Source organism: Danio rerio, chromosome 5 (assembly GCF_052040795.2).
Source record: "Danio rerio strain M-AB ecotype USA chromosome 5, GRCz13ab, whole genome shotgun sequence".
NCBI classification, from domain to species: domain Eukaryota; kingdom Metazoa; phylum Chordata; class Actinopteri; order Cypriniformes; family Danionidae; genus Danio; species Danio rerio.
In genome coordinates this window covers 35,442,212-35,468,903 of record NC_141025.1, presented here as the reverse complement: position 1 = coordinate 35,468,903, position 26,692 = coordinate 35,442,212, and the positions used below count along the sequence as shown (strand labels likewise).

At 36.2% G+C, this 26,692-nt stretch overlaps 2 protein-coding genes across 6 annotated transcripts in view; both read right to left on the bottom strand.

The window, feature by feature from the left end:
- The window catches only part of lamc3 (laminin, gamma 3), a 225,036-nt gene that overhangs the window by 117,464 nt on the left and 80,880 nt on the right, over positions 1–26,692 (bottom strand). For both annotated transcript variants that reach the window (XM_087253657.1, XM_087253656.1), the window contains one exon: positions 24,264–24,568. Coding sequence is in view for 1 of the 2 variants with exons in the window: in XM_087253656.1 (XP_087109782.1) it covers positions 24,264–24,568 (305 nt within the window). In the remaining variant the exon portion in view is untranslated. The remainder of the gene's footprint in view (positions 1–24,263; positions 24,569–26,692) is intronic.
- Positions 5,368–11,576, bottom strand: LOC147844041 (uncharacterized). Of its 4 annotated transcripts, none has more exons than XR_015491373.1 (3): positions 6,393–11,576; positions 5,765–6,000; positions 5,368–5,716 (listed from the first exon to the last, which is right to left on the bottom strand). XR_015491373.1 is itself a non-coding variant. In XM_087253660.1 (3 exons), exons 2-3 carry the CDS (start codon positions 10,833–10,835, stop codon positions 5,932–5,934), a joined length of 4,512 nt encoding a protein of 1,503 aa, XP_087109786.1. In that variant the 5' UTR covers positions 10,836–11,441; positions 11,488–11,576; the 3' UTR covers positions 5,368–5,931. The 4 variants fall into 4 exon arrangements, 3 of the variants coding, with proteins under 3 accessions (XP_087109786.1, XP_087109785.1, XP_087109784.1); XM_087253660.1 differs by having other exon boundaries at positions 5,368–6,000; positions 6,393–11,441; positions 11,488–11,576; XM_087253659.1 differs by having other exon boundaries at positions 5,368–6,000.

Below are 26,692 nucleotides of genomic sequence, written 5' to 3'. Positions count from 1 at the left end.
TTCAAGCCCCGGCTGTGTCAGCTGGGATTTCTGTGTGGAGTTTGCATGTTCGCCCCATGTTTGTGTTGGTTTCCTCCAGGTGCTCCTGTTTCCACCACAGTCCAAAGACCTGCAGTACAGTAAATTGAATAAACTAAATTGGCCGTAGTGTATGTGAGTGTGTGCAGCAGTGTGTGGGTGTTTCTCAGTGTTGGGTTACGACTGGAAGGGCATCCGCTGCGTAAAACATGTGCTGGATAAGTTGGCGGTTCATTCAGCTGTGGTGAGTCCTGATTAATAAAGGGACTAAGCCGCAAAAGAATGAATGCCTTCCATAGTAGAAAAAAACTACTATGGAAGTCAGTGATTATCAGTTTTTTTAACATTTTTTAAACTAATTTCTTTTGTGTTCAACAGAGGAAAGTAATACAAACAGGTTTGTGACAAGGTGGAGCATTATAGTATTCGAGTAATGATGACAATTTTTTTTGGTTCTGGGTGAACTATTCCTTTAAGGCACATTTTGAATATGAATTCTTTTTTTAATATAAAAATGTCCACGGTTATATCAAAGAGATGAAAAGACCAGTTAAGTGAACTCCAATTATTTTGTCAAAGGTTTTTGACATTTTTGTCATGAGTGACAATTGATGACATGTGGAAACACAAATATTGTATTTGCAATCCACAATTCTCATTTACTGCACACAATCTACCACACAAAGCTGGTCAATGCATGCAGAGCAATACATGGTGTCATCATGAATAATTAAGCAAAGAGTTTTCTCAAAGGATAATCATCCAGACTCATGAATAACTACGATAACTACATCTTTGCTACATCACATCTTGTAACATCCACATGAAGTAGCTTTAACCATTTTTATTACCCAGCTCTATCCAACAATTAAAATGAACATGCTACCACTTTCTTCTATGATGGGCACGCTCTGGTAAAATCTCACTAAATGTACCTTAGTGTTCATTCAAAAACAAAACACCTTCATATTGAAGTGTCAAATATAAGCGTTCAATATTCCATTAAAAAGGGTTGCAACTATAATCAAAATAATTCTCTTCTCTATGGCAGTGACATTCAAAGGGAAAGCAGATCATAATAAAAAAATAAATAATTTTTTGGCCTGTCATATTTTCTTGATTAATGCCAGCTGAACCCTGGCTAATTGTCTCAAGCGAGTTAATCTTTGAGATATTATTTACATGGCAGGATGGAAGTATGCTTTGAAAGGTTAATTATTAGATCGTTTATTGGCGGTTCATCGTGCAAACGGCAGCAAGCACTTAATTAGTCTTCATTTGCTTCTACCGGTTTGTCTGATGAGTTCATAAAAAAACTGCTGACTAATGACAGTGAAAATGAAGAAATAGTCTCTGTCTTCAATCTTCTGTTTTAATTTCTTTTTCTTCTTTGAAGAGTTTAGAGCCAGACTTTTTTTGTACTGCACTTCTGTGAATTATTCACCCCCGCCCCACAGCCATTCGCCTCTCAATTGCATTTTCTGTTTTTTTTTATCATGAAGTGCACCATTTTATACATTCTCTCCATCCTTCTGCCATCTTCCTCTCTTCCCCTCTTACGTGGGTCTCAGCCAGGAGGGTCTTTATGATTAGAATGCATCAGGAAGAGGCTTGTCCCTCATTTCAAACTGAATAACTTTTTTTAATTTGATTGCTTAAGTTCACTGTGTGCTGCTCGCTTTATGCGCTCTATCTCTCATTCTCATTCAAAGCTGGTGTTCCAATTTAACACCCAGCTCTCCAGCCTCAACCGGAGAGGGAGAGAGAGAGAGAGAGAGAGAGAAAAAGAGAGAGAGAGAGAGTGTGTGTGTGTGTGTGTGTGTGTGTGTGTGTATGTATGTGTGTTTGTGTGTGAGTGTGAGAGAAAGAAAGAGAGAGAGAGAGCATGCATGCCGATTTAATGGATGACTGAACAAATTAAATTTGAATTCACAGGACAACTTTCATCTTCAGCGTGGATTTTGTTGGTGGGGAAAAATATAATAATAGCGTTCAGACTAAAAAAAATACATACAAATATCTCCCTTTGAAGTAATCCATTACTTTGCAGGAAACCATCAAGTATCCGGTTACAAGGTGAGTGTTTTTTTATCCCAGCCAATTTGTTTAGCAATGATGAAAAAGGTAAAGTATGCATATTTTAACTGATCAACATCAGGCGTGTGAAGTAATTTACAACAACACACTTTGAAATAAACTACAATGAATTGGATGCTAATCTGATCCGATGATTAGGCTGATACCTGTGGAGCTGAGGCTGGTTGTAAATGTTGTGTCAGAGGAGTTCTTTAAAACTGAAGAAAAAAGTCTTCAAAGTCAAATGAGCTTTCAGTCGTTCTAATATGTTGGCATTCAGTGAACATTTGGGTGAAGTTTTTGTTGATAAATGTCAATGATGTCTGTGAACCATGATTTTTATATCAGGATTGGAAAAAAAATAGAAACAGAATATGCAAAATAACTGCATTTATATAGATTTATATTATATATGAGCTAAATTACATAGATATAAGGCATAAAAAACAAAAGTCTAAATAAAAAAATGTGAAAAGAAATGTAAAACCTTTGTTCACATGGCAAATCCTAAAAAAAAAAAAAACCAACAGTCAACTTTATCAAATGTAATGAGTGTAGTTAACTCTAAATTCACTGAAAGTTAATTCTACTAATTTGAAAAGAGTTTTGAATTCAGTGTTGAAGGTAAAGAGTTCATTAAATCCTTCATTATTTCAACTTAAATGGAGTAAGTTTACAGAACTCATACAGATTTTTTTTTAAACTCAAATGGTTTGTTGCAATCAGTTTTCCTTAAACGGTTTGAGTAGCCTTAACTTATTGGGTTTTACAGTACTCAGTTGGTTTTAGTTCTCTTCGTTTATCGGGTTTTACTGTGCTCAAATTTCTTCATTTACTCAAACGGATTACAGTACTCAAATGGATTTTCATTTACTCAAATGGACACAGTACTCATTAGGATTCGTTTTTGAAATTAAATGCTTTGTTGAAATCGGTTTTCTCAAACAGTTTGACTTACCCTAAATTTTAGAGTTTTACAGTGTACGCATTTCGGCAAAGAACTGCCTTCATCAGGGTACCCTTACCCTGTATATCGTTACCCTATTTAAGGCAGTTCTTTACTGAAACACGTAGGTTTTTTTTAAGGATTAGCCATGTGAATAAAACGTTTTAAGACTTTTTTTCACATTTTTTTGAGTGTCTTGGACTGATTTTTGCTGTTTATTCTGATGAATCCCTTACCTAAAGAGCACCGACACATTATTTAAGCTAAACTGGACACTTTTTGTTTCATTTTAGATATAAGTCATACTTTTAAAACAAACAAAAAAAGATAAGTGTTTTATCCAAACATTTGAACATAGTCTATAAAAATAAACATAACAAACATCTATTTGAAAATTATTTCTAAATATTGTATTATACCATGTTCAAAAAACCCTAAATGAAAATTTATAGATGTTCTTCAACCTTTTTAAAAAGGTTTCGTATAGCAGACATGACAGTAAAGAGCATCCCGCAGTTTATTTGAGCGTTATTCTTTCCCTTTTTGACCTTTTTTTCCCCCTTCTGTCAAATTATTCTCAGAATGGAAATATAACCCACGGGGCCTCTCATTTCTGTCATCTGATTTGGAGTTCAAACTTCCTTCCTTTTTTTTTCCATTTTTTTTTTCTCCATCAGAGGTTTAAGAGTGGAAAAGGGTGTTTGTGTCTGTTTTTTTCTTCTTCTGTGAAAGCACAGTAGGAGACATACTAGGATTAAATGCTAATATTAAAGGCAGGATGCTGTCTGCTGGTATTAAAGCTGATGAAATATGGATGGTTTCAGAGAAAAGACAGACAGGGTTGACCACGTGTCAGGATACACCTCTTATTTGTGTATTACTATTGCAGAAATTGAAATTAGCAACCCAAACAATAGACTAAACAATGATCAAGGCATTGTTTAATTAGGAAATTTCTGATTTTGTATCGATGTATACCTTGGAAAAAAACATTACTGGTGTCCATCTTAATACAAAAACAAAGCACTGACTTTAAGATCAGCAAGTGCTTTTCAAGTTGAAAGAGTTGCTATTGTTGATTACATATTCTTTAATCCATTTCACAATTAATTGGCACAAGAAAATTACGTTTCATGAGAAAGGAGTTGCAGTTGCTTAATATGCCTGACTTATAGTTGAGGATCAGCAGAAACCTTTTCACTTTGGTACCTGCCTTAAAGTGGTACCTTAAAGCTAAATATTAGATCGATACCTTAAGCAATGAATAAACAGCCTTAGGCAAGCAATGAAACTAGTGCTCTGCATTCAATCATTTAGTGTCAGCTATTTGCAGTTCATATCTATTTTCAAGGCTAAAAAACTTTAGGGTTTTTTCTTGGGTCAAAAATGTACAGTAAAACACCGTACAATGCACATTATTCATGTGAACTGCTTGTGAGCTATTCACTATAATCAAAAATAAATAGTATAGAACATTACTTTTAGGAGTACTTTGCTACATGATACTCAAATCAACCCATTTTGGGTAAAAATCCTTTATATTTTTAAGTCTCAGTGAATGCATAAGAATGCGTAATCACTAGTTGGAGTCACAGCTGGACCAGGAGGATACATTTCTGTGTAGTTTGTGTTTGCATGGGTTTTCTCTGGGTGCTGAAGTTTTACCCACAGTCCAAAGACATAGGTGAATTGGAAAAACTGAATTGGCTGTAATGTATGAATGGGAGAATGTGTGGGTTGGGGAAGGATGGGCCAGTAAAACATATGCTAGAGTATTTAGCGGTTCATCCCGCCGAGGTGACCGCTGATAAATCAGGGACTAAGCTGAAGCAAATCGAGTAAAGTGTTTTATTAATATAACACTTTTGCATATATTAATAGAATAGCCAGACTGGAAACTGCTGAATATTCATTAGGGGTGTCAAAATGAATTGTTTAATTGCAGACTATTCTGTATCAGTTCAGTAATAGATTCTAACCTGTTATTAAGCACTGATGTCATTTAATGCTATATTGCGGTAGCTTACTATGGCAAAGGAGGCAAGTGCAAGTAATTAAAATGCTTAAACTTTTATACAGATTATTTAACACTTTTTAAAGAGGACCTATTAGGCCTCTTTTTACAATATGTGTACTCTGATGCATCCCTAAAGTATGTATGAGATATTTTAGCTCAAAATACCCTACAAATAATAAAAATATCTCAGTCGCTTTAAATTCAAATGAGATTGTGCTATTTTCAAAAGAGGACGGGGCTACAAATGCTTATGTGTCATGTTACGCACCGTCTAGGGATGGTGCACAACATGAAAGACAAGACAACAAAATGAATTCAAAGATTTATTGGGGTTTGAATTCGGGAGCTGACAAGGCCAAAATAACAAACAAAAATTCCTTTATATTAAATCTCTAACTTACCTGATCACAAATAAAAGAAAAGAAAGTACAATTCACTTCCCTAACTACCTAACACAAAAACAGAGGCAAAAAGGTTTTACAAAGAAAATGGCGTCAAACTCCTTACTATCCCAATATATACACTATTTACAATCTATTTACAAAAACAGGCAACCATATTTGAAGGACAATCCAAAATCAATGTCAGCAGGCAACAAAGGTCAAACAAGCCGGTGGAACAAAGTATCATAAACAAAGCAAACACTAAAACAAACAGTACTCACAATTCTCAATATAATCTCAGAACTCAAACAAAACAAACAGTACTCACAAATCTCAATATTCTCTCAGAAGTCAAACAAAGCAAACAGTACTCACAAATCTCAATACTCTCAGTCCTAACACATCCAAAAACTCTGCACTATACCACAATCAAACATTTCAACAAACACAAGCAAGTGACCAAAAACAAGATGGCTGCCAAGGAAGTGGTGTCATGGCTTTTTAAAACACTGTAGGCCAATCAGGATCAAGCAAGCTGGAAGTGGCCAATTGGATGTGTTCTAAGCAAAACAGGAACAAGAAAAAAAAACAGATGAGACAAGACAAACATAGGATTGTAACACCCCCACACATAAGTGTAAACATGGTTACAAGTTTACAAATGTGATCTAGACAATGAATCTGCAATTATATTGTCAGTACCTTTCTTGTACTTAATTTGTAAATTAAAACTTTGACAAATGAGAGCCCACCGCATCAGTCTTTGATTTTTGTTACACATTTGCTGAAGAAACACAAGTGGGTTGTGGTCAGTAAATACTTCAATGGGTTTTGGACTGGATCCGACATATACTTCAAAATGTTGCAATGCTAACAAAAGAGCTAGTGCTTCTTTTTCAATGGTACTGTAATTAACCTGATGACGATTGAATTTTTTAGAATAGAAACACACAGGATGGTCGATTCCTTGTTCATCTTCTTGTAGCAGGACAGCACCGGCCCCCGTACCACTGGCATCCACTTCAAGTTTAAAAGGTCGGGTGAAGTCTGGGGCAACTAAAACAGGAGCATTACACAACAAATTTTTAAGACATTCAAAGGCAAATTCACACTTAGAGTTCCAGCTGAAGGGTACATCTTTGCGAAGGTTATCAGTTAGAGGTTTTACAACATCAGAAAAGTTTTTACAGAAATTTCTGTAATAACCAGCCATTCCAAGGAATCGCCTGAGGTCTCTTTTAGTTTTGGGCACAGGAAACTCAACAATTGCCTGAACTTTAGCCCCTAGAGGGCGAACAGTACCATGACCAACTTCTTTTCCCAAGTATGTTACAGTGGCATGACAGAACTCACATTTAGCTAAATTAAGAGTAAGATTAGCTGCTTGAAGTCTTGAAAATACTTCCTCCAGTGTTTGTAGGTGATTACCCCATGTATCTGAGTAGCATACCACATCATCTAGATATGCTTCACAATTTCTTACATTAGCCAATACTTGATTCATCAAGCGTTGAAAAGTAGCTGGAGCGTTTTTAAGGCCAAAAGCTAGAACTTTGTATTGTAAAAAGGAGTCTGGGGTGGCAAAGGCTGAGATTTCAGAAGCACGCTCCGTGAGCGGCACCTGCCAGTATCCTTTAAGCAAGTCTAACTTGGTCACAAATTTAGCACTTCCAATGCGATCAATGCAATCCTCCATTCTGGGAAGAGGGTAGGAATCGGATTTGGTTAATTGATTCACCTTTCGGTAATCTGTGCAAAAGCGGGAAGTTCCATCAGGTTTTGGAACCAACAAACATGGAGAACACCAGGGACTACAGCTTGGCTCTGCCAAACCATTCTCAACTAGATACTGGGTTTCTTTTTTCATTATTTCACGCTTGACTGGATTCACACGGTAAGCATTCTGCTTTACTGGACGATGGTCACCAACATCAATGTCATGCATCAACACACTAGTCACAGTTGGGACATCTGAGAAAATACTAGAATACTTGTCAATTAAGTGTACAAGCTCACTTTGAGATGAACTTGGCAAATGGGAAAGTTTTGAGGCAAGAGATTCTAAAGTTTCAGAATTTTGCAATTTAGCACCAGAAAGATAAGCACTTCCTAAATGAAGATCATCTAGGCAAGGAGAATACTCTGGAGAAACCACATCTATGGATGTTACAACAGCAGGAGTTACCACCGGAGAACTGACAGAGTCTTTACAATCAGGGCGAGAGACATACAATTTAAGCATATTGATGTGGCATATCCGAGTCTTTCTTCTTCTTTCAGGAGTTTGTACGACATAATCAGTTTCACTTAATTTTTCCTCAATCACATAAGGGCCTGTGAATTTTGCTTGTAGAGCAGAGCCGGGTAAAGGCTGCAATACCAGAACTTGATCACCAACCTTAAATGAGCGTTGGACAGATTTCTTATCATATCTGCTTTTCATTCTGGACTGAGAGGTTGCTAACGACTGTTGTGCTAGTTTCCACACTAAATGTAAACGTTCACGAAATGAACTCACATGGTCCAATACATTCTTAGGAGGAGTGACTGACTGACCTGTAGAAAGTAACTGTTCTTGTAACAGTTTCAGTGGTCCGCGAAGAGTATGTCCAAATACTAATTCAGCTGGGCTGAATCCAAGTGATTCCTGTACTGTATTGCGAATAGCAAACAATAAAAGTGGGACATCTTCATCCCAATCTTTCTCACGTTGGACACAGTAGGTTCTGATAAGGGTTTTGAGGGTCTGATGAAACCTTTCAAGAACACCCTGCGACTGCGGATGGTACGCACTAGAGACACAATGTTGAATGTTTAGCTCTTTCATGACCTTACGGAAGATTCTTGACATGAAATTTGACCCTTGGTCCGACTGAATAAACTTTGGCAGGCCAAATGTGGTACAGAACTTCACAATTGCCTTCACAATGGTTGGAGCCTTTAAGGAACGCAGTGGGATGGCTTCAGGAAACCTAGTAGCAGAACACATCAAAGTTAACAAGTAGGAGTGACCAGATTTAGTCCTTGGTAAAGGTCCAACACAATCAACTACAAGTTTCTCAAATGGCTCAGTCATTACTGGAATTGGCTTTAAGGGAGCTGGGGAAATAACCTGATTTGGTTTGCCAGCAACCTGACAAGCATGACAAGATCGACAATAGTGAGACACCGTAGACTTCATTCCAGGCCAAAAGAAATGTTTCAAAAGATTGTTATAGGTCTTCCTTATACCTAAATGACCAGACAATTCATGGTCATGAGCCACACTTAGCACATATTCTCTGTAATCTTTTGGAATGACTACTTGAAATACAGAGCTCCAGTCACCCTTCATGTTTTCTGGACTCCACTTGCGCATAAGTACCCCGCCATCAAAAAAATAAGCAGCTGGATGATTGGGTAAGTCAGATATCTCAATCACAGCAGCAAAACATGACTTCAACGTATCATCTGCACGTTGTGCATCTATCAAGCGCTGTTTGTCAAAAGGAAAGTCAAATTTAGATTCTAGACTCAGATTCTGTAAACAAGCATCTTCAGTTTTGTTCTCAACATCTGGTAAATCTGAATTCATGAAGGAATTAGAAAGATCAATTTCCTTATCAAGTTTACGAGCTTGTGCACGAGTCACAACACAAGAACGAAATACACTGGGAAACTCTCGAGTCAACACATCCTCTTCTGGCACACAAGGTACCTCAGTAACCTCAGGAAGACAAGAAACTTTGTTCCCTGCTAAATCATTCCCAAGGATAAGGGAAATTCCCTTCAGTGGTAACTGAGTACGTACAGCCACTTTAACTAAGCCAGTCACAATGTCAGAGCGTAAATAAACAGTGTGCAAAGGAACCCTAACCACACCAAGTTCAATTCCCTGAACTAATACATCTGAATTACAGCTGGACTGTGAAGAGAATGGAAGCACATCTGCCAGAATAAAAGACTGAGCAGCACCTGTATCCCGAAGGATGTGAACTGGTTTTTGCTCCTGATCTAATTCAGAAAATGACACTATACCTTCAAACACAAATGGATAAAAAGAGGGATCAATAGAGTCTACTAATTCAGAAGTGTGAGTACTCGCAAAGGCCACAGTTTTAGATGCATCCTGAGCTTTTCTCTGATTTTTGCGCAGTAACACAGGACAACCAGCAATTAAATGCCCCTTTTCATGGCAGTAATAACACTCGCGGGACCCTGTTGAAGATTCAGCAATGTGATCATCTTTTGGCACAGCTACTGCTGTTCTAGAGCTACCCCTGCGATCTATAACAGCACGAGATGAACGTGGGGACGTGAATGCAACCTTGTGTGTGAGCACAAACTCATCAGCAAAAATCGCAGCCTCAGATAGTGATGAAACTTTTTGTTCATTCAAATAAACTACAATCTTTTCTGAAATGCAATTCTTAAACTCTTCCACTAAAATGAGTTCTTTCAGCTGCTCAAATGTGGTAATTTTGCTAGCAGCACACCACTTTTCAAACAGTGTGGTTTTCTCACGTGCAAACTCAACAAATGTTTGACTGGGGTTTTTCACATGCTTCCTAAACTTTTGTCGATAGGCTTCTGGAACGAGTTCGTAAGCTCTTAACACAGCAGCCTTAACCGAATCATACTCCAAACTTTGCTCAAGTGTCAGTGCAGAACATACTTCTTGTGCTTTGCCAACCAGTTTGCACTGTAACAATAAAGGCCAAATATTTCTTGGCCACTTTAACGTGGCTGCAATACGCTCAAAAACAGTGAAATATGTGTCAACTTCACTCTCTCTAAATGTAGGAACCAATGAAATTTGTCTACTAATATCAAAATCAGTGTTAGGACTTACCGGTGTCACAGACGGCACTGCAGGAAGAGGAGAGGAGGCATTTACTGGACTCTGCACAGGAGTGCTTCCCTTTGTCAGGGAAGAAGGTGGACATGGATTTTGTCCAGTCTTTAATTCAAGTTCCAGCTCTTTCAGCCGGATGTCTCGTTTTGTCTCAAGCTCAACTGCTCGAACATGTAAAAGCTGGCTCTGATACTGCTGTCGACTTAACTCCACCTCCAGTTCTTTCAACCGGATTGCCAGCTGTGGATCTGTTAGCGAAGGCGGATTAATGGGATCCATGCTCGCAACATCCGTAGGTTTGAACTCTGCCTCAGCAGCTTCCAACTCTTCAGATAATGCTGTATTTGCAACACCCAAACCCTGCACATTCGCATCAGGTAAGATCTTTTGTTTAACAAGCTCCATGTACAATGCCTCTCTGATCTCCTTTTTCAGTGCATTTCGAGGTACGACTATATCAAAAAAATCTGCAATCAAAAACAAATCATCTTTGCGACATTTATCTAATTGCTCCTCTGTTGGTGCAATTGTAAATTTATCAAGTTCAAATTTTGATGCCATGCCAATCAAAGTAGTTGGGCCAATCACTATATTTCCTCCCTTATCAAAAGAAAAACCCCAGACAAACAAATGCAAAAACAAATGAGCCAAATAAATTCAGCTAATAGAGCATATAACCAATGGACGAGCCCCCAATTTCATGTTACGCACCGTCTAGGGATGGTGCACAACATGAAAGACAAGACAACAAAATGAATTCAAAGATTTATTGGGGTTTGAATTCGGGAGCTGACAAGGCCAAAATAACAAACAAAAATTCCTTTATATTAAATCTCTAACTTACCTGATCACAAATAAAAGAAAAGAAAGTACAATTCACTTCCCTAACTACCTAACACAAAAACAGAGGCAAAAAGGTTTTACAAAGAAAATGGCGTCAAACTCCTTACTATCCCAATATATACACTATTTACAATCTATTTACAAAAACAGGCAACCATATTTGAAGGACAATCCAAAATCAATGTCAGCAGGCAACAAAGGTCAAACAAGCCGGTGGAACAAAGTATCATAAACAAAGCAAACACTAAAACAAACAGTACTCACAATTCTCAATATAATCTCAGAACTCAAACAAAACAAACAGTACTCACAAATCTCAATATTCTCTCAGAAGTCAAACAAAGCAAACAGTACTCACAAATCTCAATACTCTCAGTCCTAACACATCCAAAAACTCTGCACTATACCACAATCAAACATTTCAACAAACACAAGCAAGTGACCAAAAACAAGATGGCTGCCAAGGAAGTGGTGTCATGGCTTTTTAAAACACTGTAGGCCAATCAGGATCAAGCAAGCTGGAAGTGGCCAATTGGATGTGTTCTAAGCAAAACAGGAACAAGAAAAAAAAACAGATGAGACAAGACAAACATAGGATTGTAACAGTCAGCACAGCAGCAGATTCAAAACAAGGTTAATGTCCTATGACAATGAGGGAGAGATTGTCCCTAATGGGCAGGACTTTTCTATTCTGATGACATGTACAAAGGGAGAATGTCAATCAAAGTGGTTCTGCAGTGTTTTATGTTCATGAAATGTGATTATAAAAAAATAAATTAATACATTTTTGGCAATGTAGTTGTGCATTTGGTAGTGCTGTCGCCTCACAGCAAGAAGGTCACTGGGTCGCTGGTTGAACCTTGGCTCAGTTGGCGTTTCTGTGTAGAGTTTGCATGTTCTTCCTGCATTCACGTGGGTTTCCTCCGGGTGCTCCGGTTTCCCCCACAGTCCAAAGACATGCGGTACAGGTGAATTGGGTAGGCTAAATTGTCCATTGTGTATGAGTGTGTGTGAATGTTTCCCAGAGATGGGTTGCGGCTGGAAGGGCATCTGCTGTGTAAAAACATGCTGGATAAGTTGGCAGTTCATTCCACTGTGGCGACCCCTGACTAATAAAAAGACTAAGCCGACAAGAAAAAGAATGAATAAATGATTGATACATTTTTACCACCAGAAGCTGGTTATATTCACAGACTGCTGCCACACCTTGAAAATTAAATTTAAACCCCTTATAAGAGTGATTTTTGCCTACTAGGTCCCCTTTAATATTCAGTTCTGAAACTAATTAAAGAAACAGAATGTTATTAAAAATTACATAAAACAAAAAAATATTTTTTAAAAAGAGAAAGTGAAATGTGTTCAATCCCAGAAATGAAGTTTTAAATTGATACTTTTTATGCTCTTTGCACTTTTGATCTTTTTGTGTGCAACATTGCTGTTTAAACAGCTGCAACTTATAAAGCACAAAATCCACCCCAAAGTGAGCTATTCCCTGCATAAGCGGTTTCTAGCTCACACACAAGAAGAGTTTTCTTCCAAAAATGTACAAGTCAACTTTAAATTTTAATAAGTCCTGCCCAAGGGGACGAGGACTGATTGTGTTAATTTTGATAACAGTATTACTAGTTATTGTTAATAGTTTCACAAATCAAACAAACTAATAATAAACATGGTAATTCAGTTGACATTAATAGGCATAATACCCAATATTTATGTGATTTTTGTGTGCATGTAATTGGACTGTTATAGCTTTATGTGTATTTGATGTGCATTTGTAATCTTATGAGTAAGTGGACAGAGAACATTAATAATCATTTGTTGTGTTACCTGGAAATGTTGTGTATTGTGTGTTTCTTTATGTTTGTGTGTATGTGTCTATGCCCTCAGAAGACCACAAGGTATATGAGTTTAAACTGACAAGGCTTAAAAATCCATACAGATATGTTGTTTGTTGTTACTGGAGTAACAGACGCACCTACTGTATATGCCCTTCCCTTTTCAGAGAATGCAGTGGGAGCAGCAGCTCATTTGCATTTTGAAACAGAACATTAAAGCAAAAATAAAATCAATCCAAGGACCATATACGGCATGGTATAATAATGCTCCCTGGGATATTTTAAGCTGAAACTTCACAGGCACAATTTGGCAACACCTGAGACTTTCTAGACATAATAGGTCCTTTTTAAAAAGTGTGAATAGAAAGGATATGCTCTTTCACAGTCATCATATGCACCATACCGCCATCACAAGGACAGCAGCAGTCATCTACATCCCCAGACAGCACATTAAATCATAAAATGTAGCTTTGAAGAGACAAAGATTCATTTTGGAAGTGGCCAAAATATTTTCAGTGCGGGAAGAAACACTGATTAACTCTAAAATATCCACCCCAGCACAATAATAACACAAAAAAAAAAAAACACCAACAGCAAACCAAACCAAACCAAACAATGAATAGAAAATAGATAAATATACAGCAAATGTTTACTAAAGTCATTTTAGATTGTACTATGAACATATATCAATGATTGATTTTTAAACTTTATTTTTATATTAAATTCATAAAATAAATGAATAAAATAAATAAATAAATAAATAAATAAATAGTAATAATGATATATTTTTATGCTCCAGTCTCTACTATATATGGAAAACATAATGCACATACTAATACATTTGTACATAGTATCAAGTCAAGTCAAGTGGACATACCGAGGATTGAAATGTTGTGTATCGCAGGACAACGGTGCTACATAAATTAATCATAAATACAAACACAACACTAAACATAAGAGCTATTAAACCTATGCATGACATATACTATAAGATACTTTACTATACACATAAGACAGGCTATACAAGTACTTTTAAGTGAGACTGAACAATGTTGTGAAGGATATTGTGCGAGAGAGGTATTAAAGGTGAATACTGTGCAAAAGAGGTATTTAAGGTTTAATATTGTGCAAGAGATATTTAAGGCTGAAGCAAGCAGTGCAACATGATCTTGGTACATTTATAGTAAACATTGTTTTCCTCATTGAGTTCATGATGGAGTTTAGATAAAGTGTGAGGTTTCTTTTTTAAAAAAAAAGAAATATTTTTAAGATATACAGTAATATCTGAAAGTGTTTATCTTCCTTTTGGCATAGTAAGCGAAACCTAATCGACACAATAGTCGAAAGAAATAGAGCTAGGGCCAGACAGAATCTGCAGATATTTTTTTTGCTATTTCTGCAGAGAATTTTGTAAAAAAAAAAATCTGCGGATTTATGCGGAATGTTTTTGAGAAATATCATAGCTAAAAACTTAATATATGAAATAAAAAAATCAAAGTTTTTACCTTTTATTCAATAATATACAGTGCAAATACAATTAGATCAACTTATTTTGTAAACAAAGCACATCTCTTATATAATATATCAGACAGAAAGACATATTACTTTACAAACAGTATTGTTAATAAATCATATGAACATTTTAATAATACAATTATTATAATCACAATAATTTTAGTGAAATTAATTTTAAAACTGAATAAATTTAATTTTACACATATTTACACAAGTAAATAAATAGACATGACGATGAGCTAAAAATCTGCATGTGGGTCTAGCTCACTCCAAACCTTTCTTCTTTCCCTATATATTCTTCTACTTTCTATATTCTGCTCTAACTTCTATGCTACCCCAGTTTACACTTGAAACTTAAAATAGCACTATTTTACTATTGTCATCTCTTTTGTGATAAAACACTCTCGATATTCTTCTTTTGTATGCTGTTTTGGATAGAAGCACCTGCTAAAGGACTAAATGTAAAAACTTCAACAGACACCTAAGAATTTAAACAAAATAAAAGAAGACATGCTGAATGTCACAGTTTGCTAAGCCACAGGGTTACTGCAAATCATAAATCAATCTTAACAATTTCTATGCAGAAAAAATTTAATAAATCAAAAGTAATTCTTTTTTTTCAGGCTAAAGTTTAAACTACTTGGGAATTAATAAAACTGGTGCACTGTCTGATGTATTTGCAGGCTCACAGTGGTAGCTTTTCCTTGGCCTGAGGAGTTGACCTGAAGGGCCTTTTAAATAGTATCTGTCTAGACTGAAAAAGGCAAGTTGCCATAATGAAGAACATGCTTCATAAGTCATGTCTGCCACATTTACAAAGGTCAGCTCATCTTCATAACATCCACAGAATTCAGCTCATCTCCTTGAAAATTCAAGGAGTCGTAAACGAGCAATCAAATGAGTCATTTTCCCTTTCACATTTTAATTTAACAATATGTCAGTGAGGGAGGTGTGTGTGTGCGTATTTGTGTGCGTGCGGTTAAGGATTTGACTGCATTGATTTTCCTTTTATTCAGATTAGAAGTGAATGTGCACTCATTTTCTCGTTAAAATAAGCAGAGGAGAAATACAAAGAATGAGAGAATGAGAAAAAAGACAGAGCACCTCAAGAAGATTGAGCGAAACAAACAAACAAACAAAAAACATTCTGTTTTCTCTCTAAGATTTGTCACCACCTCTATGTAAACTGGCTTGTGTATTGATCAGGGGTTGCTTTATAATCAGCACGTCGATGAATGCCTCACCGAGCAGAAATCTATGGGCAACTGGGCCATTAGAGAAAGCTCAGCTATTAAAAAAATCTGACAGAGGTTTTGAAAGCTAAAAACGATCAATCATCAAAGTGACAGAGGGGGAAATGGGAAGCGTGCTGTGCCATCATTCTTGCTAACGATAAAAGAAATGCAGAACTACAGAGCCACAAAACCTTCAGAGGAGTTATAAAAGCTTGGGTGGTAACAGAACATAATAGTTGAATCTGAATCTGGAGAGGCAGCCAAAACATATTTACATTTACTTCTCAGATGCTTTCCAGGATATGAATGCAGGCAATATCTGTGTCAGTGGCGGATGATTTAAGCATTGTACAGTACACAACTACACAATTCTGGCCACAATCGAGTCATCAGTTTTGAAGCACATTCCTGCATTGATGCTTCTTCCACAATGAATTTCAGATTAATAACAATTTAATAATAATAATAATAATAATAATAATTTAATAATTTAATAATAATAATAATAATTTTTTTTTTTTTTTTTGCTAACTGGCATTTTAATCCAGCATGTCAACGTGGCTTTATTGACCTTCGCGGAGCATGTCATAGATCAATGATGTAAAAACCCCAGCCGATTTTTCTAGTGGGTCTTGACTGTCATGCAGTAATGAAAACTAATATCCCATGGTGTGATGAGACTTATTTATGTAAAACATCTTTATATTTGCCAAGTAAGACATGTTGCTGGCTCAACATCTTTTTAACATTCTTATTCAGCAATGTAGTCCTAACACAAACCTTTCCTTTAATTATAATATCTACAGTACACCATGAAAAGATCCGTAATTTCACGTTCTTTTTTCTAGCAGCTGGGGTGCTGGAAAAAATGTAAAATAACGGCTGTTAAATTACAGAAATTTACTGTAAAATAATGACCGTTAAATTACAGACATTTACTGAAAAATAACAGACGTTAAATTGCAGAAATTTGTCATAAAATAACAGCCGTTAAATTACATAAATTTACCGTAAAATAATGGCCGTTAAATTACAGACATTTACTGAAACATAACGGACATTAAATTACAGAAATTTGCCATAAAATAATAGACGTTGAATCACAGAAATCTGCAGTAAAATAACAAATGTTAAATTACATAAATTTACCATAAAATAATGGCCGTTAAATTACACAGATTTACTGAAAAATAACAGACGTTAAATTACAGAAATTGCTGTAAAATAACAGACGTTGAATTACAGAAATTTGCCGTAAAATAACAGACGTTGAATTACAGAAATTTGCCGTAAAATAACAGGTGTTAAATTACAGAAATTTGCCATAAAATAACAGACATTATATTACAGAAATTTGCCATACAATAACAGCCGTTAAATGACTGAAATTTGCCATAAAATAACAGACGTTAAATTACTGAAATTTGCCGTAAAATAATGGACGTCAAATTACAGAAATTTGCCGTACAATAACAGCCGTTAAATTACTGAAATTTGCCATAAAATAACAGACGTTAAATTACTGAAATTTGCCGTACAATAACAGTCGTTAAATTACAGAAATTTGCCATAAAATTATAGACGTCAAATTACAGTAATTCGCCGTAAAAAATAAAATGGAAAAAAAATTGTCATTTAACTACAGAAATTTGCCATAAAATAACAGACATTAAATTACAGAAATTTACGAGAAATTAAAATTTAAGGAAATTTCTGTAATTTAACAAACATTATTTTACGATAAATGTCTTTAAATTAACGACCATTATTTTACAATAAATTTCTTTAATTTAATGACCATTATTTTACAGTAAATTTCTGTAATTTAACGGCTGTTATTTTACAGTAAATTTCTGTAAATTAACCAGCCACATTAAAATTGTCTATAGTCAGGATCAGCTCATATAAAAGGTTAAAGCAAGTGAGCAGATGATCTACAAAATGAGCCGAGTTCTACAAAAGCCTCCTGAGGTGAAGAAGGCAGAGTGGAGGTAGTGAACATTTTTTATGTTTAAAGATATTTCTGTGCTGCTTCACATTTCTTTGTGTGTAATAAGCAATGTGTATGCACATTTTGGATCCACCTATCACCAACATGCTCTTTAAATAAGCAATCAAATAAATAAATAAATAACCCCGTACCTTTGACTTTACACCTTGTCTCAGTTGATCAATGGTGCAGTTTAATTCAGTTGCTTCAATATAGAGATGCGCCAACAATGAACATTGTTCATACCTTCCTAACATACCTTCAGATCAAGCTCATGGATGCACAAATAGGCATGAATGTATTTAATATTTCAACATGGCAAAGAACATGAAAATGATTTCTGTGCTGGGCTGAAACTAGCAAAAAAAAAAAAAAAAAAAAAAAAACATTCCCCATTGCACCAGCTTTATGATATGGCCCAAAGAAATAACAAAAGAGCTCAGTCAGCTGAAATACTTAACCTTTTCCATGTGCATTTGATTAGGAAATTCCCGTTCTCCCCTTTCCAAAATATTTAAATTAGTTATCTCATTTACACAACCTTTCTACAAACCACACGTCAACCTCTCCCCCAACCCCAACACAAAGTAAATAGTGACTGAGATACTTCCTAAATATCAACAGCGAAAAATGTGGCAAGTTTTTGGATCAAGGTAAGCTGAGGCTTTCATGTGGGGATGCAGGAGATTATTCTCTAAGAAGCATCTTGGCAGAATGGTGCTGCTATAAATAAAACAGTACTGTAAAAGAAACCTGGTGGCAGAGAAAGGTTCAGGGGTTCAGGCATTAAAAAAGAGGGGAGAAAAGATAATGAAAGGCACTTGACTTCTCTTCTGTTTTACTGAGTGGCTAAATCACTACTTCCTTTCTCTAATTACAGAGTGAAGGAATTAGTGATTAAAGTAATGAGTGCAAAAGGAGACAAATGGTGCAGGAGTTCATGTGTGTGTGTTTGTGCAAGGCAGAAAATAAATGGTAAATAATATAAATACTATGCAAGTGTCAACATATGCAAACTTTTCATCCAATATTTCAAAGTAGCATGTAAATTACGTCACATTTACAGACGAATACTATAAAGTATTTGTTATTTATTAAGCATTGTTATAATGTATGACATGCTTATGAGTTTTTAGAATCAAACCATTTTACTTTTAAATTGTGCAAAGTTAATGAACATACTGTAGGTAAATTAAAACTTAAATTCAAAGACAATGCAATAACTGTCATTTCTAACCAGAAAATGTCTTGAATGAAGTCAGAAGTCAGAACTATTAGCACCCCTTTTATTTTTATTTTTTTATTTTTTAAGTATTTCCCTAATGAAGTTTACAGAGCAAGGGAATTTTCACAGTATATCTGATAATATTTTTTCTTCTGGAGAAAGTTTGATTTGTTTTATTTTGCCTAGAATAAAAGGAGTTTTAAAATTTTTAAAAGCCATTTTTAGGTCAAAATTGTTAGCCTCTTTAAGCTATATTTTTTGATAGTCTACAGAACAAACCATCATTACAATAACTTGCCTAATCACCCGAACCTGCCTTGTTAATCTTATTAACCTGGTTAAGTCACTTTAAGCTGTATAGAAGTGTCTTGAAAAATATCTAGTCAAATATTATTTACTGTCATCATGACAAATATAAAATCAATAAGTTGCTAGAAATTAGTTATTAAAACTATTTTGTTTAGAAATGTGTTGAAAAAATTCTTCTCTCTGTTAAACAGAAATTGGGGGGAAAAAATAAACAGGGGGGCTAATAATTCAGGGGGGCTCATACATCTGACTTCAACTGTGTATATATATCTTTTAAAAATTGTGGACCAGAATAGAAGAACACACTGCACTGAAAGCATTGTTAGCGAAATCTCACTCAATACTAACTCAGTAACTTCAAAGTCCCTGTACTATATAGTCTTTAGTAACCTCTACTTCCTATAATTCCATTTTAACTTATTAATGACTGATACCAATTCCACTCGAATTCCATATGTTGACATAAAAGACACTGGTTTTAAAATGCAATATCACACGAGTAGCACTGCGATATTGCTGTATATTAGCACTGCTGGGTGGCGTGTGTTGGAATGTGACATTGCATTTATACAACAGTTCGATGGGCATAATAGTGTACATAAAAAAGAAAATCAAACACAAGAGTCTAAAAATTCATTTGTATGAGGATCTACTTTCTTCCACCAATCACTCGCATCTGCAGATGCCGTCAAAACAGCCAGTGGCATAGCGGACCCGCGTCATTAGGGGGCCCTGCGTTGTCGCTCCCACCCCAACTCTCCTAACACCACACCCCCCCTCCAACTTGTTTAGGATTTGCTTAATGCATTTGGTAATGGTATGTACTTGACATAGACCAGTATGGCTGCTTTAATAAAACCATAAAACATTCTGATGTCTTTATTTTTAGCACTCATCTCATTTAGTCTCATATTTCATGTTCTCTGCACACCCTAGTACCAATCACAGGAAATCAAGTAAGTTAATTCGAATAAATAGGCTAGCAACAGGGTGACATTTGGGTAATTGCAGAACCATAGTTCTCCTGCTATCTAAACAGGATTCATTTCCGCGTGCAGAGAGCCCATTATGATAAGCTATCCAGATACATGTGTGAAAAATGAACTCTGAGCTATTAGTCATTATAAAGAGGTCAAATAAAAACAAGCATCTCTGAATAAAGTGCTTATTTTTTTGCCATCAGTATCCAGGTCACTAGTTGAAGACATGCTGTTGTGTTGATTTGATCCACAACACATGTTGATTACTATGCTCCCAGCAGTTGGACTACATCTCAAGCACTCTTTTCCAGTTCCCTCTCTTTTCTGCAGGGTCACTAGAGTCCCCTTACATAGCCATTTTAAACCCCCCAATTCATCTCCCACCTGTCTGATAGGGAGATTCTATTTCACACATCCGGCCACAAGCCTCAATCACAAGAAGCCAAACTGTTATCTCTGCTCTTAAATAAAATGACATCTCTTCTTTTCTGTCGCTCGCTCTCTCGTTCTCCTCTAGTGGCTCTCACCTTTGTAAACAGATGGGTTAGCTGTTTTTCTTTCAAACAGTGAGAGAAAAGAGGATGATGAAAATATTGAAAGTGAAAAAGCTTTTACCAAAAATGGGCCTGTTACATCTCCCCCCCCCCACACACACACACACACACACACACACAACAAAAAATAAAAATACAGTTGGTGGAAACAAATTTATTCCTGTTCAAGTCATGCATGTCAAACAACCTGTTTAGCAAATAAACATGCAGTTTTGTGTGTGTTTGTCTGTTTACACCTTGTATTTCTTACATTGTGGGCAACAAAATGTCCCCTCATGTATAGCAATACCAGTAAATTTTGATCTTGTGAAGACATTTTTTGATCTCCATGAAGAAATAGGCTCTTAAATCACAATGAATTAATTATTTTGAACATGTAAAAATGCAAATGGGCTTTATGCACACAGACTTTTAATTTTCAGCCAGGCAGCCCAAGGGTCTTTCCATTGCAAAATTGTCATGTTTAAGCAATTTTACATCTGAATTTTTTTAAAATCAGCAATCTTCATTGCCTGATAGATATACGATATGAAGTGGGTCAAGAAGTGAGTCAGATCGGACAAGAAACACTGCATTAAATTCCATTTCCCCCCGCCATGTCTTTAAAATATGACAATTTTTTCCCCCCAGTATTTTCAATGGAATTTCTGCGCTAGCCTGTTGCTACTTACGGCGCTAGTGGTTACAACGGTCTTTCATCTTGTTTTACGCTTGAAAAACTAAATGAACGCTTAAGTCTATTTAACTGAACGCATTGTAATTACATTACAACAACGATGCTGTAAAAACAACCTTGTGAAATTGAAAATAGTCAAATTAAGCTTTCACCGGACATTTATTGTTGGTTTTAAAACTCTAGCTGTGCACAGAGCCCATTGCTTTCTTTGAGAGTTAGGTTTAGAGGTAGGAGGACAAAATATCGAGTTTGTACAGTATACATATCAGTTTGATTATGAAATATTCCTATAGTGTTTGTGTGATAAATGCAAGTGTAAATGGGACCTCAAACCCATATTTGTGATCAGATATTAACTGCCCATGATTTGAATAATGCTGTATTATAAAAACACACATTTTAAGGACAAATTTGTCCTTATACTATCATTTATTGTCGTTTTACTGTCTATGTTTACGTGGATATCAGTAAGTGAATTATTTTCCTTAATCTGAATAAGACAATAATATGGTTAAGGTGTTTACACAAGTTGCTTTTTGAATGTTCTTTTCATGATCCCGTTTTACATGTTATAGCACTAAATTCGATTAACGTCATTGCGTCACCTCGCTAACCACGTTTTCACCAGATTTTCATGTAATTTCAGGTGTTTCATTTTTAAAACTGCAGTTTGGCATTTTCACTTTCATTCAGGAACATTTCATGCATGCCTCCGTGACAAATGATAAGTATTGGATGTGAGTGTAAACCACTGCAAGAGTGTTGTTTTTATGGGAAAAAAAAAAACTCAATATTTCGTGATGCAGGTGTCTGTGGTCTTTCACTGACTCGGTAAGTGCAGAGAATAGTGTCAAACAGCCATGTGTGTGAAATATTCTCTCACAAAATGCAGCAAAAGTCCTACATGACGGTAATAGTTTAATAAAGGTGTTTACATGTCTTTACAGCACTTCAATAATGCGAATAAAATTGGCATACGCCACATGTCTTAATTCAACTTTGTTTAGTTCGATTATGACCTTAATCTGATTGAATTAATCAAAAATCGCTGTTTACATGGTAGACTCAAAATCAGAGTATTGTTTTAATCATATTAAAATCAGATTATTGGTGTCCATGTAAAAATACTTAGTGTCATCCATTTATTGTCATTTTTATTTACTTTCCTTCCTGCTTTCCTGCAGTGTGTTTTGTTTTCAGTGTTACCAACAAAAATCATGCAGATGAATTATTAAAGATACTCTGAGCTGCATTCAAACTCCACTTGGCTCAAGAACCTGAGAGGGCACTTGAACATTTTACTTGCCTTCTGTTAGCTAAAATGCTTTTCTTTGCCTTACATTCATTTTCTTGAAGCAAAAATAGATGTGGTGGTGGTGAGCTCCCATTCTGAGTGCTCTTTTAGCAAGTGCTGATCATCTAATATCATGTCAAATGTGGTTTAAAATATGCAGTTCCTACAACAATATGTGAACACTTCCTCAACTTTGTACAATGTAAAGCCATAATTTTGTTTAGGTTAAAAATGGCAGATCTAGGGCGACGCGGTGGCACAGTGGGAAGCACGCTCGCTTTACAGCAAGACAGTCGCTGGTTTGAGCCTTGGCTGGGTCAGTTGGCATTTCTGTGTGGAGTTTACATGTTCTCCCCGTGTTCGCGTGGGTTTCCTCCAGGTGCTCTGGTTTCCCCCACAGTCCAAAGACAGTAAATCATTTTAAAATTGTAGCTTTCTTAAAAGCAGGGTTCGACAATAAAGATCGCCCTATATGCATGCAAATGTGATATTAGAATCGAGAAGCAGCACAACTGCCAAAAATAACTGTGTTCGCGCAAGCAAAAGAAAGCAGGTGAATACCGAATGAGAGGATGATCAGGGTGTGTAAACAATGACAGAATTTTCATTTTTGGAGAACTATGCTGTTGACATTCCTTTAATGTTTAAATTTATAGGATTTTGAAAAAAATGATGTATACTTTGTATTGATTTAATAAGACTAAAAAAGCATGTCATAAATTATAGAAATGATTAGCTAACAAGGGGTGAAAAATATTTTAAAATTCATATTTTTAAAAAATAATATGACTTCTAATCTTTGATAATTTCATGCACTTTTTTGATGATTTCATGCACCAAATTTAAAATGCAAATTTGCAACAATTACCCATCTAAAATGTTGAGACATTTATATTTACCATTTAAACCTGTTAGTATACAAAAAACTAACCAGATTGTGATGTTTTCCAAGTTCTGCAACATTAAAATGCCCAAAGTTGCAGAAACAGTCGTATACAGTATGTGTGGATTCATACACTGTATGAAACAACTGTGTGAACTCTAGCAGATGCCTGTCACCTATAATTCTCTGAACTTCATCTGGCGGCTGAGACTGTATCTCATTGTACAAGAAGCTCACAAGAAATCTTTAGAGGATGTTGTGGGCTTTATTTAGTAGCACGGCATGCTGAGCACACTCATGTTTAGCCGCAAGATTCTGCAGTGAAAGTCTGAAAGTTGGAGAAGCTTGACAGTGAGGTACTGTATATTTCCCTTAAAGCTATTCTGTAGAAACAACAAAGTTCACATATCTACATATCTAAAGGCCAAGGACATGAGAGGCTAACAAAAACTGCAAGTTATTGTCAACAAACCATGAAAATAAATAGTCTGCATGCGTATACACACTGTAAATGCCTCAGGTTTACATTAGAATGTGCTAGTGTTTATATCTGGGATGCTACTAGACATATCCAGATGGGATGAATATAAAAGCATGGCACATAAACATCAACACACACAACCAAACTCTCAGGCCATAACCGGACATACCTGCAACACAAGACTCTGGTCAAAGTTGTAGGCACTTGGTCGTCCCTCTAATGTGGAGAAGGCCACATTTCCGCCTGTCAGCGGAGAGATGTCACTAAACTCATCCGTGCAAAGTGGCGTCCTTTCGTTATCACCTGGACGTATGAAGCCCTTGTTGTCTCTTCCGTACGTCTTACGACAGGAAGCGCTGTAATATTGGTACGGCTGCCACGGTCCATTCTCATCTGTACGCTTGTAGATGGCGAAGCTCTCTGGTCGACTGGTGTAGAACTTTAAACGGACATAGGTGATCTCAAAAGCCTTCCCTGCGGAAAAAAATGAGACAAAAACAGTTAATGTCAATATAATTCATTCATTTTCTTTTCAGCTAAGTCCCTTTATTAATCAGGGGTCGCCACAGCGGAATGAACCGCTAACTTATCCAGCATTTGTTTTATGCAGCGGATGCCCTTCCAGCTGCAACTCATCACTGGGAAACATCCATAGACACTCATTCACACATACGCTACGGACAATTTTAGCTAACCCAATTCACTTGTACCGCAGGTTTTTGGACTTGTGGGGATACCGGAGCACCCGGAGGAAACCCACGTCAATAAAACAAATGGGGGTAATTAGGTAATAAAAATCCAAGTCATTATTAAAGTGAAATATGAATTGAGCTCATGTAAGATTTACAAATCCATCTCTTCAATTATGATGAGGCAAAGAAGGTAGAAGATCAAGCTAGAAGAAAATTAAGGATGAAAAAGAGAAAAAAAATGAAAGAAGATGAAAACACTTCATCCAATTTAGAGCGGAAAGCAGTTTTCTTGTGGCTCTGTAGAGAATACGTGGTGTTTGTGTCTTGAGAAATTGGCATACTTGGTGGTACTTTGTCAGTTTAATTGCCGCTTGAATCTAATTGTCCAAATGAACCGGAGAGTTGCTGAGAAGTCTTTAACCTTAGGTTTCTCCAGAGGGACTGTTCCGGCAGCCAGAGCACTGGAACAGATAGAACTGTGACAAATGACTCACAGTTTCTTTGTTTAAATCCATTTATATTTAGCCAGCAACTTGTTATACTGCTGTGTTTTGAGATTTGCTACAGTATCATCCCTGTAAAATTAATATAAGCTACTTATTGCCAGTGTTTCTGCCGGATGACTGCTTCGTCATCCACCAATAAAGCCCACAGCTGGCAACTGTCTGTGTGAGGTCTAAGTAAGCAATAATCACATGACCGTACTTATACACAAACAAAAAGCTCCACTGCCAGCAGGATATTACTTGTACACAACAATCCAATCAGCACAAAGTTAACATTGAGCAACTTTTGCTTTTCAGACACAGCATTATGGAGTTATATTGTCTACTTTTGTTCCAAGAATTAATATATGCTCAGGTGAAGTCCAAGTCATTTGAACAACTGTGTCTCTCTGATAATCACTGAAACCTAAAGGGATAGTTCACCCAATAATTAAACTATCCATCCCATTTACTCACACTCAAGTGATTCTAAACTTTTGTTTTTTCTGTTGATCAGAAAATAAAATATTCTGAAGAATGTTGGGGGAAAAAAAACAGTTATTGATAGTAGAAACAGAGCATAAGATAAAGTCAATATGGCTGTTTTGTGCGTGTGTGTGTGGTGTGTGTTTGAAGAAGAAAGAAACCAGAACAGGTTTGGAACAAATGGAAGGTAGTATTTTCATTTTGGGTGAACTATCATTTTAAGGCATCTGAATCTGTGTTTTGAATATCATTTTAACAAACTCTTACAATTTCTGACATGTTAGGATGATGGGTGCTTTTCAAACAGAAGGCTGCATCCTAATAAGGGCATTTCCTTCCTTGTACAGTCCTTCTGCTAATTGAAGACTAAAATTGTCATAAGCATTAAACTCATCTTCAGTCAATCAGTGTTCCGTACCGAGTTAGAGGTGGGAATATCTGAGTTAAAAATCCTACTTCTTGCACAAGTAAAATTGGAATGACTTCATTCATTCATTTTCTTTTCGCTTACTCCCTTATTAATCAGGGGCTGCCACAGTGGAATGAACCACAAACTTATCCAGCATATGTTTTACGCAGCGGATGCCATTCCAGCTGCAATCCATCACTGGGAAACATCCATACACACTCATTCACACACATACACTACGGACACTTTTAGTTTACTCAATTCACCTATAGTGCATGTCTTTGGACTTTTGGGGGAAACCGGAGCACCCAGAGGAAACCCACGCCAACACGGGAAGAACATGCAAACTCCACACATAAATGCCAACCGTGATGCCAGGAATAAATGTGTGGATATTAATTTAACAATTCTTATAGCATAGTAATATTTGCATGCTAGAAGGCCATGTGAGGATATTTTTGTATCCCTACAAGCATTATTACACAACAATTGTATTTATTTAAAAAAAAAAATAAAATAACTGGCT